This window comes from Crotalus tigris, unplaced genomic scaffold, assembly GCF_016545835.1.
Source record: "Crotalus tigris isolate CLP2741 ecotype Arizona unplaced genomic scaffold, ASM1654583v1 scf7180000018163.671504, whole genome shotgun sequence".
NCBI classification, from domain to species: Eukaryota; Metazoa; Chordata; class Lepidosauria; order Squamata; family Viperidae; genus Crotalus; species Crotalus tigris.
The window spans coordinates 176345-190520 of record NW_024096857.1 but is presented as its reverse complement, the minus strand read 5'-3'; the positions used below and the strand labels follow the sequence as shown (position 1 = coordinate 190520).

Below are 14176 nucleotides of genomic sequence, written 5' to 3'. Positions count from 1 at the left end.
CAATTCATTTAATTGTGTTATTGTTTGTTACAATATTTTCCCCCCTAGATGTCTATGAACTTCAAGTAGTGTACCATGATGAGACGTGAGACTTTCCTAAACGCTATATGTAAGGGTTCCATTGAAGAATTTTTGCATTTTATTCAGCTTCACGTAAGTAAATATGGCTAAACGTTTTATGTTGAGAATTAGAGGAGAAGAAAAAGTCAGCCTCCTTTAAATAATAATAATAATAATATAAATGCAAGAAGATTTCATAGACTGACTACAAGCAACGGCATGACAAAGTAGCAACAATGGTGCATTGGAAGATCTGCAAAAAATATCATTTGCCTGTAAACAAAAACTGGTGGGATCATAAAATAGAGAAAGTCATAGAAAATGATAAAATTAAACTGCTATGGGACTTCAGAATTCAAACAGACAAGCACCTGCAACATAACACCCCAGACTTAACAATTGTCGATAAGAAAGACAAAAAAGTCTGGATAGTGGACGTGGCAGTGCCTGGAGACAGCAGAATAGACGAGAAAGAACTGGAGAAGATAACCAAATACAAAGACCTACAAATAGAAATAGAAAGATTGTGGCAAAAGCAAGCAAGGGTAGTACCAATAGTCATAGGTGCCTTGGGTGCAATCCCAAAACAACTGGAGCACCACTTGAACACCATTGGCATTGACAAATTCGCCATTAGTCAATTGCAAAAGGCGGCCTTACTAGGAACTGCTTCCATCCTGCGACGATACCTGTAATACCATCCAACATCCACATCTGCCTATCCCAGGTCCTGGGTAAAGACTCGATAGGTAGACAAAATGCCAAATCCAGTCTGAACATCTGGCTGACTGCGATGATCCATAATAACAACAATAACAACAATAATAATAATAAAGTTGGAAGGGATGTTGGAGATCTTCTAGTCCAGGGGTAGGCAACCCAAAATACTCAAAGAGCCACTTGGACCCGTTTCCCACTGAAAACAAAACACAGGGAGCCGCAAAACCCTTTGGATATCTAAAATGAAGATAAGACTGCATATATCCATATATATATGGATACATGCAGTCTTATCTTCATTTTAGATGTCAAAAGGATCTCTCTCTCTCTCTCTCTCCCTCTCCCCCTCCCTCTTTCTGCCCTTGGTCTGCTAGTCTTCTTCCCCCTGTGTGTGTGTGTGAGAGAGAGAGGGGGGGCACTTGCGCTTCCCCCCCCTTTCTCTCTTTCCTCTCCCTCTTTCTTCTCTCCCTTTCTTTCCTCTCCCTCCCTTTCTCTTTCCTCTTTCTTCTCCTTTTCTCTTTCCTCTTTCTCCCTTTTTCTATTTACTCTCTCCCCCTTTCCTCTCCCTCTCCCTTTCTTTCCTTCCTCTCTTTCTCCCTTTCTTTCCTTTCTCCCTTTCTCTCCTCTTTCCTTTCTTTCCTCTCTCTCCCTTTTTTCCTTTCTCCCTCTTTCCCCCTTTCTATTTCTTTCCCCCCTCTCTCTCCCTCCCCTTCTTTCATCTCCCTTTCTTTTCTTTCTCCCTCTTTCCTTTCCTTTCCCTTTCTTTTCTTCCTCTTTCCTCTCTTTCTATTTCTTTCCTCTCCTCCTCTCTCTTTCTTTCATCTCCCTTTCTCTTTCTCCCTTTCTTTCCTCTTTCCTCTCTCCCCTCCCTTTCTTTCCTCTCCCTTTTTTCTCTTTCTTCTTTTCCTTTCTCCCTTTCTTTCCTGTCTCCCTTTCTATTTCTTTCCTCTCCCTCACCTTCTTTCATCTCCCTTTCTCTTTTCTCTTTCTCCCTTCCTTTCCTCTCTTTCCTCTCTCTCCCCCTCCCCCTCTTTCTCTTTCCTTTCCCTTTTCTTCCTTCCTTTCTTTCCTTTCTCCCTCTTTCTATTTCTTTCCTCTCTCCCCCTCTCCCTTTCTTTCATCTCCCTTTCTCTTTTCTTTCTTTCCTCTTTCCTTTCTTTCCTCTCTCCCCCTCCCTCTTTCTCTTTCCCCTCCCTTTCCTCTACCTCCCTTTCTCTTTCCTCTTTCTTCTCCCTTTCTCTTTCCTCTCTTTCTCCCTTTTTCCTCTTTCCTCTCCCCCTTTCCTCTCCCTCTCTTTCTTTCCTCTTTCTCCCTTTCTATCCTTTCTTCCTTTCTCTCCTCTTCCCTTTTTCTTTCCTTTCCTCTTTCTCCCTTTCTCTTTCCTCTTTCCTTTCCTTTCTCCCTTTCCTCCCTTTCTCCCTCTTTCTATTTCTTTCCCCTCTCTCCCCCCTCCCTTTCTTTCATCTCCATTTCTTTCTTCCTCTTTCTCTTTCTTTCCTTTCTCCCTTTTCTCTTTCTCTTTCCTCTCTCCCCCTCACTTCCTCTTTTCTCTCTCCCCCTCTCCCTTTCTTTCATCTCCCTTTCTCTTTCTCCCTCTTTCTCTTTCTTTCCTTTCTCTCCCCTCTCCCTCTCTCTTTCCTCTCCCTTTCTCTTTCTTCCTCTTTCCTCTTTCTTTCCTTTCTCTTTCCTCTCTCTCTCTCTCCCTCTCTTTTTCTCTTCACCTCCCCCCCTTTACTAACAGAACCAGTTCACCTACCAAAACCTTTAACTTCCTCCTTTAGAGATGGGCAATGTGGATTCACCACATTCTGACCAAGAGAAATGCCAGCACCTCTCATCAATTCTGCTGCAGGGACAGCAAACGCTGTATGTTAGCAATATCTGGAGAGCTACAGTTCATCCGCACCCTCCTGAAAGGCTGTTCCATCCGTTGCAATCTCACGCTTTGAAAGGCCCCTCCCCCTCCTCCGCTTCAAGCCGACTGCACCCAGCAGGGAGCCTCAGTAGCCGGCGCGGAAGGGATCAGGGGAGGAAAAGAGACAGACCGTCTCCTCGCAGCTCACTTCCAATCCCAAAGTGGTGAATCCTGCTTGGGATTTGGGACTGAGAGGGGGGAAATCCTGGCTCCTAAGCTGCAGGCACTTCCAACCATAGAGCTTGCTCGGCTCTGTTCCCAGCCAGCGCCACGCGTGCGCAAAACAACAGCAACAAAATACTGCGATCGAGACTTACCCGCCTGCCTGGCTCCCGGACCTCGGTAGCAAGCCATTTGAAGCAAGCAGCCTCGTTCGCAGAGAGGAGAGGAGAGAGTGAGGGCGGATGAGCTGAGTTTTTGGCAGGGATAACAAGGGTTCGGGAGAAGCTAGCACGAAAGTTCCGTGTCTTTTGACTTAGCTCGCCTTGTCCCCCATTGGTTCTTTGCCCAAACAAGTCACCCTCTCTCTTTCTCTCTTTCCTCTGCCCCCCCCTCTCCAGATGAGGAGAGAGAGAGAGAGAAAGAAAGGCAGACGGCGCCAAAGGGGCAGGGAGGGGACGGAGGCAGGAGGCGGTAAAAGTCGCTGAAAGGTGCCCGGGACCCCACGGACCAGCCCGGGGAGATGCATGGTGAGCTCGGCTGCCTAGGGAACGGCCTGGGGACGGCCCAGGAAGTGATGCCCCCCTGCTGCAGACTGCCTGGCCCAGGGAGACATATGGCCGGGTGAGTGGCCCAGGGATGGCACAGGAAGCAATGTCCCCCTGCCACCCAGCCCGGCCTGGCGAGACGCAGCCGCCGCCCCAGCCAGGACTGCCACCTGGCCCGGGCAGACACGTGGCCGGCTCGACGGCCGAGGAAGTGATGTTCCTGCCGCCCCAGCCGGGACTGAAGCCTGGGGGGGCCAGCAGGAGGAAGGAGGGGGAGGGGGGAGGAGGAGGCTCCGGAGCCGCAGGAGATGGCTCAAAGAGCCGCATGCGGCTCCGGAGCCGCGGGTTGCCGACCCGTGTTCTAGTCCAACCCCCTGCTCAGGCAGGAAACCCTATACCATTTCAGACAAATGGCTGTCCAGTCTCTTCTTAAAAACTTCCAGTGTTGGAGCATTCACAGCTTCTGGAGACAGGTTGTTTGCATTGGTTAATTGTTCTCACTGTCAGGAAGTTTCTCCTTAGTTCTAGGTTGCTTCTCTCCTTGATTAGTTTCCATCCGTTGCTTCTTGTCCTGCCTTCAGGCGCCTTGGAAAATAGCTTGACACCCTCTTCTTTGTGGTAGCCCCCAAGATATTGAAACATGCCCCCCCCTGTCTTTCTCTTCATTAAACTAGACATACCTACATAAACTAGACATACCTACATAAAGAACAAGTGGAGTTTTGATGACACTATTGTACAACATCTTGATTTTTTTGAACATATCCAACTGGCACCTCAGATGGCATTCCTTTAGCCTTTTCTGTCCATATCTTTCATCATTTTCCCTTCTCCCTTCAAAACTACATGTTAGACTAGACCAGAGGTAGGCAACCTCGGCTCTTTTATGACTTGTGGACTTCAACTCCCAGAATTCCTGAGCCAGCCTCAGGAATTCTGGGAGTTGAAGTCTACGAGTCATAAAAGAGCCAACCTACCCCTGGACTAGAGTAAGAACTGAAAAGTCTTTCCCAATGCTCTGTTTTGCTGAACTTCTTTGGAGTTTTTTTTTCAGACTTAATCGGTATTAAGATAAGAACAACCCCTCTTCTTTTGTGTGGATTTGTAATTCATTGTTCTTGAATCTTATTTCTATTTAATTTAGGCTTTTTTTCATCTTACACTTAAATCTGACGACCAAAGAAACTATCCTATAAAAACATACTTGAAAAATAAATGATTTGGCAAATAGATAATTTATTGGTAATAAAATAGCAGAAATTTGGGGGAATCATTTCTTTTTTTCTGTGTGTTTTATTGATGTTCATTATAACAAAATAAAATGAAAGTATTAAGAAAAAAAGGATCATTTCTTGATGTAAATGTACATTTAGATTTAAGATGCTGGTGGGCTTATGTTCAATAGAAAAAAATAACCAAACAAATTGGCCAAAATGATATTAGAATTTTAGAAAAGAAAGCTGGAATGCTTTTTGGCATAAGTGATGATTTCCTGAAATGAGATTCTTTTAGATCAGTGGTTCTCAACCTTTTTGATGCCGCGACCCCCAACCGGTAGTAAGTCAAGCACTACTCAACCGGTCGTAAGTTGAGGACTACTCAACCGGTCGTAAGTCGAGGACTTTCCCTGCCTGGGAGCGCCACGCATGCGTGGTGCCTCTCCCTGCGCCGGCCGAGGCGTAGCTGGCAAGGGGCAGCGACGGCGCAGGGCAACCACCGGCTGGGCCACCAACCGGCCCAGCCCAAGGGAGATAAGGCACCCGCCGGGCCCCATGCGCGCCAGCAACCCTCCCTGCGCCCGCCAGCCTCCCACCCCTGGCCCTCTTTTACTTACATTTTTAATAGTTGCTCAGCAGGGAGGGGTGGAAACTTCCAGACAGCTCGCCTTCGCTGCAGACAATTTGCAGCACCGTTTGCAGAATGGGACTTTTGGCAGGCTCAGCAGGGCAGAGACAGCCTGGACAATTCCTATTGGCTTTTGAAAGCCAATAGAATTAGACTCTATTCAAGAGAGTCTATTCTATTGGCTTTCAAAAGCCAATAGAATAAAAGGGAGTAGCACAGCTAAGGAAAAGGAGAAAAAAATGGCGGACTGTGTTGTTTGGCGACCCCCGTGAAATGGTCGTTCGACCCCAAATGGGGTCGCGACCCACAGGTTGAGAATTGCTGTTTTAGATATTGTACTTTTGTTATCCAAAAAGGAACATTTCCATTCAGTCTTCTTTTTATTAGCATTTTATTTGATCATTGATCATATTCATTCTGACAGTATTGCTATACAAAGTAACAAGCAGATAGTTATATTTCTTTTGGTCTTTTGTAGTATTGCTTTGTTTAAGACCCAGACTTTTCATTGTCCAACTTTCCATCTTATACAGATGGTCCTCAGAATAACAGAGTTGGAAGAGACCTTGGAGGTCTTCTAGTCCAACCCCCTACTCAGGCAGGAAACCCTATACCATTTCAGACAAATGTGTGTCCAATCTCTTCTTAAAAATGTCCAGTGTTGGAGCATTCACAACTTCTGGAGGCAGGTTGTTCCACTGATTAATTGTTCTAATTATCAGGAAATTTCTCCTTAGTTCTAGGTTGCTTCTCTCTTTGGTTAATTTCCATCCATGGCTTCTTTTCCTGCCTTCAGACGCTTTGGAGAATAGCTTGACACCCTCTTCTTTCTGACAACCCCAGAGATATTGGAACACTGCTATCATATTACCCCTAGTCCTTCTCTTCATTAAACTAGACACACCCAATTCCTGCATTCCTCTTTGAATGTTCTAGCCTCCAGTCCCTTAATCATCTTTGTTGCTCTTCTCTGCGCTCTTTCTAGAATCCCAATATCTTTTTTATATTGTGGCGACCAAAACTCGATGCAGTATTCAAAGTGTGGTCTTACCAAAACATTATAAAGTAATATTAATACTTCACGTGATCTTGATTCTATCCCTTTGTTAATTCAGCCTAGGGCTTTGTTGACTTTTTGGGCAGCTGCAGTACAGTGCTGGCTCATATTTAAGTGATTGTCTCTCTCACAGTTACTACTATTGAGTCAGGTACCACCTACTCCATACCTTTGCGTTTGGTTTTTCTTGCCTAAATGTAGGACCTTACTTTTGTCACCATTGAATTTCATTTTGTTAGATAGGCTCAATGTTCAAGTCTGTCAAGATCCTTCTGTATTTTGAGCCTGTCTTCTGAAGTGTTGACTATTTCTGCCAGCTTGGTACTATCTGCAAATCTGATGAATTCCCCATCTATCCTCTGATCTAAATCATTGATGAAAATATTGAAGGGTACTAGGTCTCTGCATATTTCTCTCCATGTAGATGCAACTCCATTAAGGAATATACGCTGAGTGTGGTTGGTCAGCCAGTTACGAATCCATCTGGTGGCAATGCTATCTAACAATCCTTACAGATGGCACCTTGATCCACAAAAAATGTCTCGTATGTATCCTGACTTACAGCCTAAATGTTGGAGATGTGGATGTTTGGATGCTACCTACTATCATATCTGGTGGTCGTGTAAAAATATAAAAGCCTTTTGGATTAAGATATGGTGGAATATTCAAAGAATTTTTAGAAAGAGGGTAAAATTTACCCCACAATTGTTTTTGTTAGGTATCATTATTGATTGTGATACTAAGGAGATTACATTGATGTTAAATTTAATTACAGCCGCAAGGTTGTTAGTAGGGCAATGTTGGAAGAAGGAATCTTTGCCTACTTTGCAAGAGTGGTTTCTTAAAGTTTCTCATTTGGCAGAAATGGCAAAGATTTCGGCTTTCTTGAAGGATCAATCACAAGAGAAGTATGTTGCGGTATGGAAAAAATGGATAGATTTTATACAACATAAGTTGGATATAAAAATATTATTTAGTTTTTTAATAATTTATATTTAAAATGGAATATTTTGTTTTTTTTCTTCTTTTTGTTCTTCTTTTTTCCTTTTTTTATTCTTTTTCTTTCTAAACATTTATTTTCTGTATTCATGTTTTTTTTATATATATACTATTGTTAATTATTTTATAATTTTTCTAATTAATGTATTTAGATTTCTAACTAATGTTAGATTCATTTATGGTTTATATCTTTTTTAAAGATTTTTTGATGAAATTTTAATTAAGCCTATATTCAGCTCTGGGAAGGTCGGAGGGAATGGGAGGGTTGGGGAGGTTGGGGGGAAGATTGTTTTGTTTTTGTAAAATCTCAAAATTTAATAAAAATTATCTTTGAAAAAAAAACTTACAACAGCAGTGAAAAAAATATCTTATAAGTGGTCCTTGCATTTATAACCACTGCATCATCCCCTTTGTTTTCTAATCAAAATTTGGATGGTTGGGAACTGAGAGGTATTTATTATCATTGCAGTATCCCTTGGATCATGTGATCAGCATTTGCAATCTTCCCAGCCAGCTTCCAACAAGCAAATTAGGGGGAGCTGGACTCACTTAACTGCAGTGATTCGCTTAACAACCATGCCAAGGTTATAAAATTAGGTAACCACCTTGCCTAACAATGGAAATTCTGTTTCCAATTATGGTTGTAAGTCAAGGTCTGTCAGTAAGAGAGATCATCCTAGTGGACATGTGTAATTTGGACACATAATTTTAAATCTTCAAAATTAGGATATTTTTTTTTAAAAAAAGAATTGAATTTCTTTTTTTAATGGGTATTTGGTGGCTTTTTAAAGTCCAAACTTGATTTTACAATATAATGAGGTGTACTGTGAAATAATCTATTAAGTGATGAGCTATTCTTGACTTATACTTTTAGAAGGATGCGTCAGATTCCTTTGATCTACATGAACTGGTTCAAGAGCTACCAAGAAAGCAAAAGGAAACATTGTGGAATAGACTAAAGGACTTGTTAGCAAAGGTTTTGCTAGATAACCCCATAGAAGAATGGCAAAGAGTGAAGGATGACTGTATGGAAACTGAAAAAAATGCAGCACAGGTAATTTGCACTGAATAAACTAGTTGCTATACATTTGGGTGCACATGTCCTTTTACAAGCAGCATACGTAAGAGAGGCCCACTTTGGTATAGTGCAGGGGTCCCCAACCTTAGCAACTTTAAGTCTTAAAATTGCCAAAGTTGGGGACCTCTGGTGTAGTGCTAAAGGTGCTAGCCTAGAAACCAGCAGACTGTGAGTTCTAGTCCTACTTTAGGCGTGAAACTTGATTGGGTGACTTTAGACCAGTGTCTCTTGGTCCAACCCTCCTCACAGGGTTATTATTGTTAGGAAAATAGGAGGCTTATGTGTTTTCACATTATAAAGCAATTAAGGTGGGATTAAAAAAAATCTAAAATCTAAAATAAATACTGGACTGTGCTCTGGGTTGTAGATATTGTCCAAGCTATTTTTTTAAATAAAATTGTACTGACATACTTCGGATTGGAATAGTGATTCTAGTTAATTATTGTCCATTTAAATTAGGCATTTCCTTGATTTTCTTCCTACAGGGATTTAATTTATATTTATATTCATTTATTTAAATTTATTATAGCTACCCAAGTCCAGTGGGCTTTGAAGCAGTATACAACCTCATACCCTCACCCATAAAAACGGGAAACAAAACCACAAATATAATCCAGATTTTTATTGAGTATATTTTATTGAATATTTATTGACTATAGAGGACACACCTGAGTATTTTTTAATACAAATGAATTTATATCCAAATAACACCAAGCCAAGAATTCTTTCAAAATTTTATTTGCTAGATATTTTGCAGTTTCAGCAAAAATGTATTTATTGGATCTTTTGCGTTGCTTCTTTTTTTTAAAAAAATATACTTTTGTATATATTTTTTTGAAGTCTATAGCTCTCTTTTTAATTGTTATCTCTGAATTTTCAGATGCAAATTGCAGCTGTTATTCAAGGTGTAGCAACTATAGTTATTGCATCCATTCCTACATTAGATGAAAATATTGACATCAAAGCTCTTTTAGAATGTGTGGTGATATTAAATGGTATGTATTGTATTTAATATAACTGTATGCCTCAGGCAGTAGTCCTAGACCAGGCATATCAAACTGCTAGCCCGCAGGGCGGATGCGTCACGCCGAAACTACGCCCACCCCATTGCCGGCAATGGGGAAAAAGTCCAGATATATCGTGTGATATCATGTGACATCACGAGTTTGACATGCCTAACCTAGATTGATGCTTGTGGTTTTTTCCCATGGAATGGCATATTTTCTTAAACTACTTTTAATTTATTGAGGTTGTGCTTCAGTGGTGCAATTTAGAATGATTGTATATTCTTCATAAATGCTTAGCTTTTGTTGTTTTGAAGATTCTCATACAGTAATAACAAGTAGTAATCTAAAATGTTGACATAAATACTGACTCTGCTGATGTGTTTATCATTTGAATCTTTGAGTAGGGATCCGATTTCCAAGCTTAATGTTCCTTTGATTGAATGAGTTTCAGATTGGAAAACCTTATGGTTAATTTTTTAGAATCAAGGAGATTTGATTGGACACCAATCTATCCAGAACTGCATTAATCTTGCATGATGTACCATGCTATTTCTTGAGGAACATGTAAATATAGGTATATTAATTCTAACAATAAAAGAACTTTTTAAAAGTTTTTTTTTATTGGCATAGTGATGTCACTGGCATAGTAATGTCACAGATATTAATGACTATCTAAATATACCTCAATTCTGCTTTATCATGCTAAATGCAGTCCTGATTGATCAAAAAGCTAAATTAATTCTACAATTTGTTTTTACACTCACCCACTCCACACACACCCACACCCACACACACACACACACACACTCACACTCTGTTTCTTTTACTGACATACAGCTACAGTTGGACCTGGAATTATGACCATTAATTGTTAGTTTGATAAGTCATGACATCCACGTGAGTGGAAGTAATTTTCCGGTCTTTTTTGTGGCACTTGTTAAACAAACACTGGTTGTTAAGTAAACCCATTCATTTGAATTGATGGATTTTTTTTGTGTAAAACATGCTGTAAACTGGCAAAAATCATTGTAAATTGCAGTCATGTGAGGGTAAAAAGTAATGATTGATTCTAAAGCTGACCCACCTGATGTATAGTCGTGTGTCTGCAGGTGGGTGAGGGAGGGGTAGCATGATCATTTACAGAGGCCAGGGCTGCTTTACTGGCTGTAAAATACCCATTCCATTGCTGTCATAACTTCAAATAGTTGTAAACCAAGGACTACCTGTATTGAGATTTATCATGAACTGATCTTTGACTTTCATAAAGATACTTACTGTAACATCTAAGAGCCACATGAACATTTTAGAGGTATTTGAAGATTACATTCTTTTTGTTACTCCCAAACCCATTGCATTTTCATTAAATAACTATGTTTACAGGCATTCTTTCTGCATTACCTGATTCTGAAAAATCTCTGTCGGGAGCCGTTCAATGCCTTAATGAATGCTGGTGGAAGAAGGGATTAGAAGGAAAAGAACAATTTGGGAAAACTGCTTTCTTGATGCTTCTGAAGAAGAGTCTGGGGAAGAAAACTTTTGTGGTAAGCAATATGTATTCAATGGAATTATCTGTATATGTTTGAGATAGACCTGTGCCACTTTTGTATTTTAACGTACACCACAAATCATTTAATTTTCTTTCCTCTGGATAAACCTGAGAGAAGTCAGATGCTTTTAGAGACATTGGCAGGAATGGATGAGCAGGTAAACTCTCTGAGTAGGTTGAATTATATGCCAGGGTAGTGTAGCAAAGCATCCAGGCTCCAACATTTATGATCCCAGCAAGTAGGTGCTCAGTGTCAACTCATGGGAACCATCCAGGGCAGGGGTGTCAAACTCAATTTCATTGAGGGCCACATCAGCATTGCGGTTGCCCTCGGGGGGCCAGATGGGTGTGGTCAGGGTGGGTGCGGCCTACTGGATGTGTGTGAATGGAGTGGATGTGGCCTACTAGGTGGGCATGGCCAGCTCTACATCATTCATGTCAAGGGTGCCTGAGGGGGCCTGGGCAGGAGTGGGACAGATCTGAGGGTCTCTGGCAGAAGGGGGTGGGACCGGGGCAAGTGCCAAGGCATGGTCCATTCCTTACAAAGGGTGACACCTCCCCAGCATGCACCCAGGGGGCGGGGCTGACATGGCAAGGGCTGGTTCCTGTCTGTTTCTAGATGGCCTTGTGGAGCTAAGACTGAATGTATTTCAGCATAGATGGCCACCACAAAATTGTACATTGGCTCCCGGGCGGCCTGGGTCAGGCCCAAGGCAGCGGGGGCCATTTCCTCACTGTTTCCAGGATGGCTTCGCGGGCCACATCACTTCGCAGGCCGCATCTGGCCCCGGGCCTTGTGTTTGACATGTCTGATCCAGGGGGTCAAGCCCCAAACAGATGATGCTCCAAGCTTATGCATGTATATCGAGCGTATTGCTGGTGATCACAACACTTGGCATTCCTCCTCCTTGTACTTTCTGCAGATTTATGTTTCTTGCCTCATCAGTGTCATAAAATAATCTTAACTCATCTCCTTTAGGAGGCAGATATAACCCGCCTATATCACCTTCACTCTGCTCTGCTGTGTTTTGATTATGACTCAGAAGAGAGTAATGAAATTAAAGATTTGTTACTTCAGTGCTATATGAGCCCAGGCTATATTAAAAAAGAAGAGGTATGAATCTGTATATCTTTTAAACGTGTGTGGACTTCTTACAATATGTACACCATAATGGTGAACTCATTGGCTAAAATTGGCTGATATTTTATGCTGTGTGGTGTTATTTATTTTTTAAATTATTGGCTGCATTTTTATTGTTTTTATTTTGCTATAATTGTTGGCTGCCAAGAGTCATGTAATTAAAATGGATGGCCTTATAAATTTATTAAATAAATAGTAAGTAAATAAGTAACTGTACTCCAGATATATTTGGAAAACAAACTTTAAAGAAGGGGTGAGATTTATTATAAAATAAATATGTTAAATATGTCATCATGAATAATGCAAGATAGGGTTCCCTGCCTTTTTGGAAAAAAAAAAAAAGCTAACTTTTTGGGTGCTCACATTTTGTTTGCTTAATATTCTTTAGAAATTTATTTAATTATGCACTTTGATGTGAGCATATTTAAAAGCTTTCTAGAGCATAGTTGTACAATCTAATCCTACAGATACTCCTTGACTTATAACCATATTATGGTGTAAGTTGTGCTAATTGTTAAACTGGTTATCATATGACTATGCCCTATTTCACAATCTTTTTTTGGCAGCTGTTAAGCAAATGAAGCAGTTTTTAAGTGAACACTAAACATAAAATCATGATCATGTGATACTGTAAACGTCCATAATTGTGGTCTGGTTCCAAAGCACCCCAAAAGCAAACATATGTCCACAGATTTCCCTAGCCATAGGAACTTCAAACCCTGTTCTTAAGTAGCCTGGGAGAAATCCATCGTAAATTCAAATGATTGTCAAATGACTGGCTGTAAATTGAGGGTACTTGTAGTAATATTCAAGGAAGAGTGAAGTCTGGATACTCAATAGGCCATATACTCCATTCTTCAATATATAAGATTCTAGCCTTAAGTAAACAAAAGCAGTATGAGTATAGTCCTCAATCTATAACTATAATTGAGCCCAAAATTTATGTTGCTAAGGAAGGCAATTGTTAAGAGTTGTGCCTTATTTTATGATTTTTTTTTGGACATAGTTGTTAAACGAATTACTACAGTTGTTAAGTGAATCTGGCCTCCCCTATTGACTTTACTTGTTGGAAGTCAGCTTGGAATGTTAAAAATAGCTATCACATTGCCCCAGTACAGTGTAATTGTACATGCCAGTTGCCAAACACCCAAATTTTGATCACATGACTGTGGGACTGCTGCAATGGTCATAAGTAAAAAATGTCATAAGTCATTTTTTTTAGTGTTGTAACTTTGGTCACTTAAGCAAATGTAAGTCAAAGACTACCTATAGTAAGTTTAAAAGAGTTCGTATCTACTTAAGTGATATTGTCTGGTTATTTTTCCAGGGGAGAAGATTCTTGAGTTTTCTTTTTACATGGAATGTAAATTTCATTAAGTTGATACACGGGACTATTAAAAATCAATTCCTGTGTTTTCCTAGGTAAGTTTCTCTTCCACCAAGAAGGTGAGTTGGGGTTTCCTGAATTCTGGTTGTCAGCCATGGGCAAGTCCTGCAATCCTGCCTTTGCTTACCAATCTGAAACACTAATAACTCACAGAGAAATGCTTAGTGTTCCATTTGCTTAGAAGAGTGGTTCTCAACCTGTGGGTCGGGACCCCATTTGGGGTCGAACGACCATTTCATGGGGGTCACCAAACAACGCAGTCCGCCATTTTTCCCCCCCTTTTCCTTAGTTGTGCTACTCCCTTTTATTCTATTGGCTTTTGAATTGTCCAGGCTGTCTCTGCCCTGTTGAGCCCGCCAAAAGTCCCATTCTGCAAACGGTGCTGCACCAGTTGAGTAGTCCTCAACTTACGACCGGTTGAGTAGTCCTCAACTTACGACTGGTTGGGGGTCGCGGCATTAAAAAGGTTGAGAACCACTGGCTTAGAAATTCGCCTTACCCATTTGGGTACTTAAAATGGCAAATATATAAAGATGACAAATATTTTTTTACAAGTAGCTATTTCTTTAGGATCCTTGCAAAATATTTTTAGGGTTTATCTCAACTGTGACTAGTAGGAAGAAGAGCTAAAATTTTAGAAGCATGTGTTCACAAACACTAGAAAATAAATATATTATTGAAAGATACAGAGTGAGACGTTGAACAGACTTTAAT

General features: G+C 40.9%; 1 protein-coding gene across 3 annotated transcripts in view; it reads left to right on the top strand.

Annotated features, from left to right (window-relative positions):
* The window catches only part of NCAPG2 (non-SMC condensin II complex subunit G2), a 45687-nt gene that overhangs the window by 2502 nt on the left and 29009 nt on the right, over positions 1-14176 (top strand). For all 3 annotated transcript variants that reach the window (XM_039348589.1, XM_039348588.1, XM_039348590.1), the window contains exons 3-8: positions 49-153; positions 8178-8357; positions 9262-9376; positions 10769-10929; positions 11914-12048; positions 13403-13497. In XM_039348589.1, the coding sequence (XP_039204523.1) occupies positions 76-153; positions 8178-8357; positions 9262-9376; positions 10769-10929; positions 11914-12048; positions 13403-13497 (764 nt within the window). In that variant the 5' untranslated portion in view covers positions 49-75. The remainder of the gene's footprint in view (positions 1-48; positions 154-8177; positions 8358-9261; positions 9377-10768; positions 10930-11913; positions 12049-13402; positions 13498-14176) is intronic.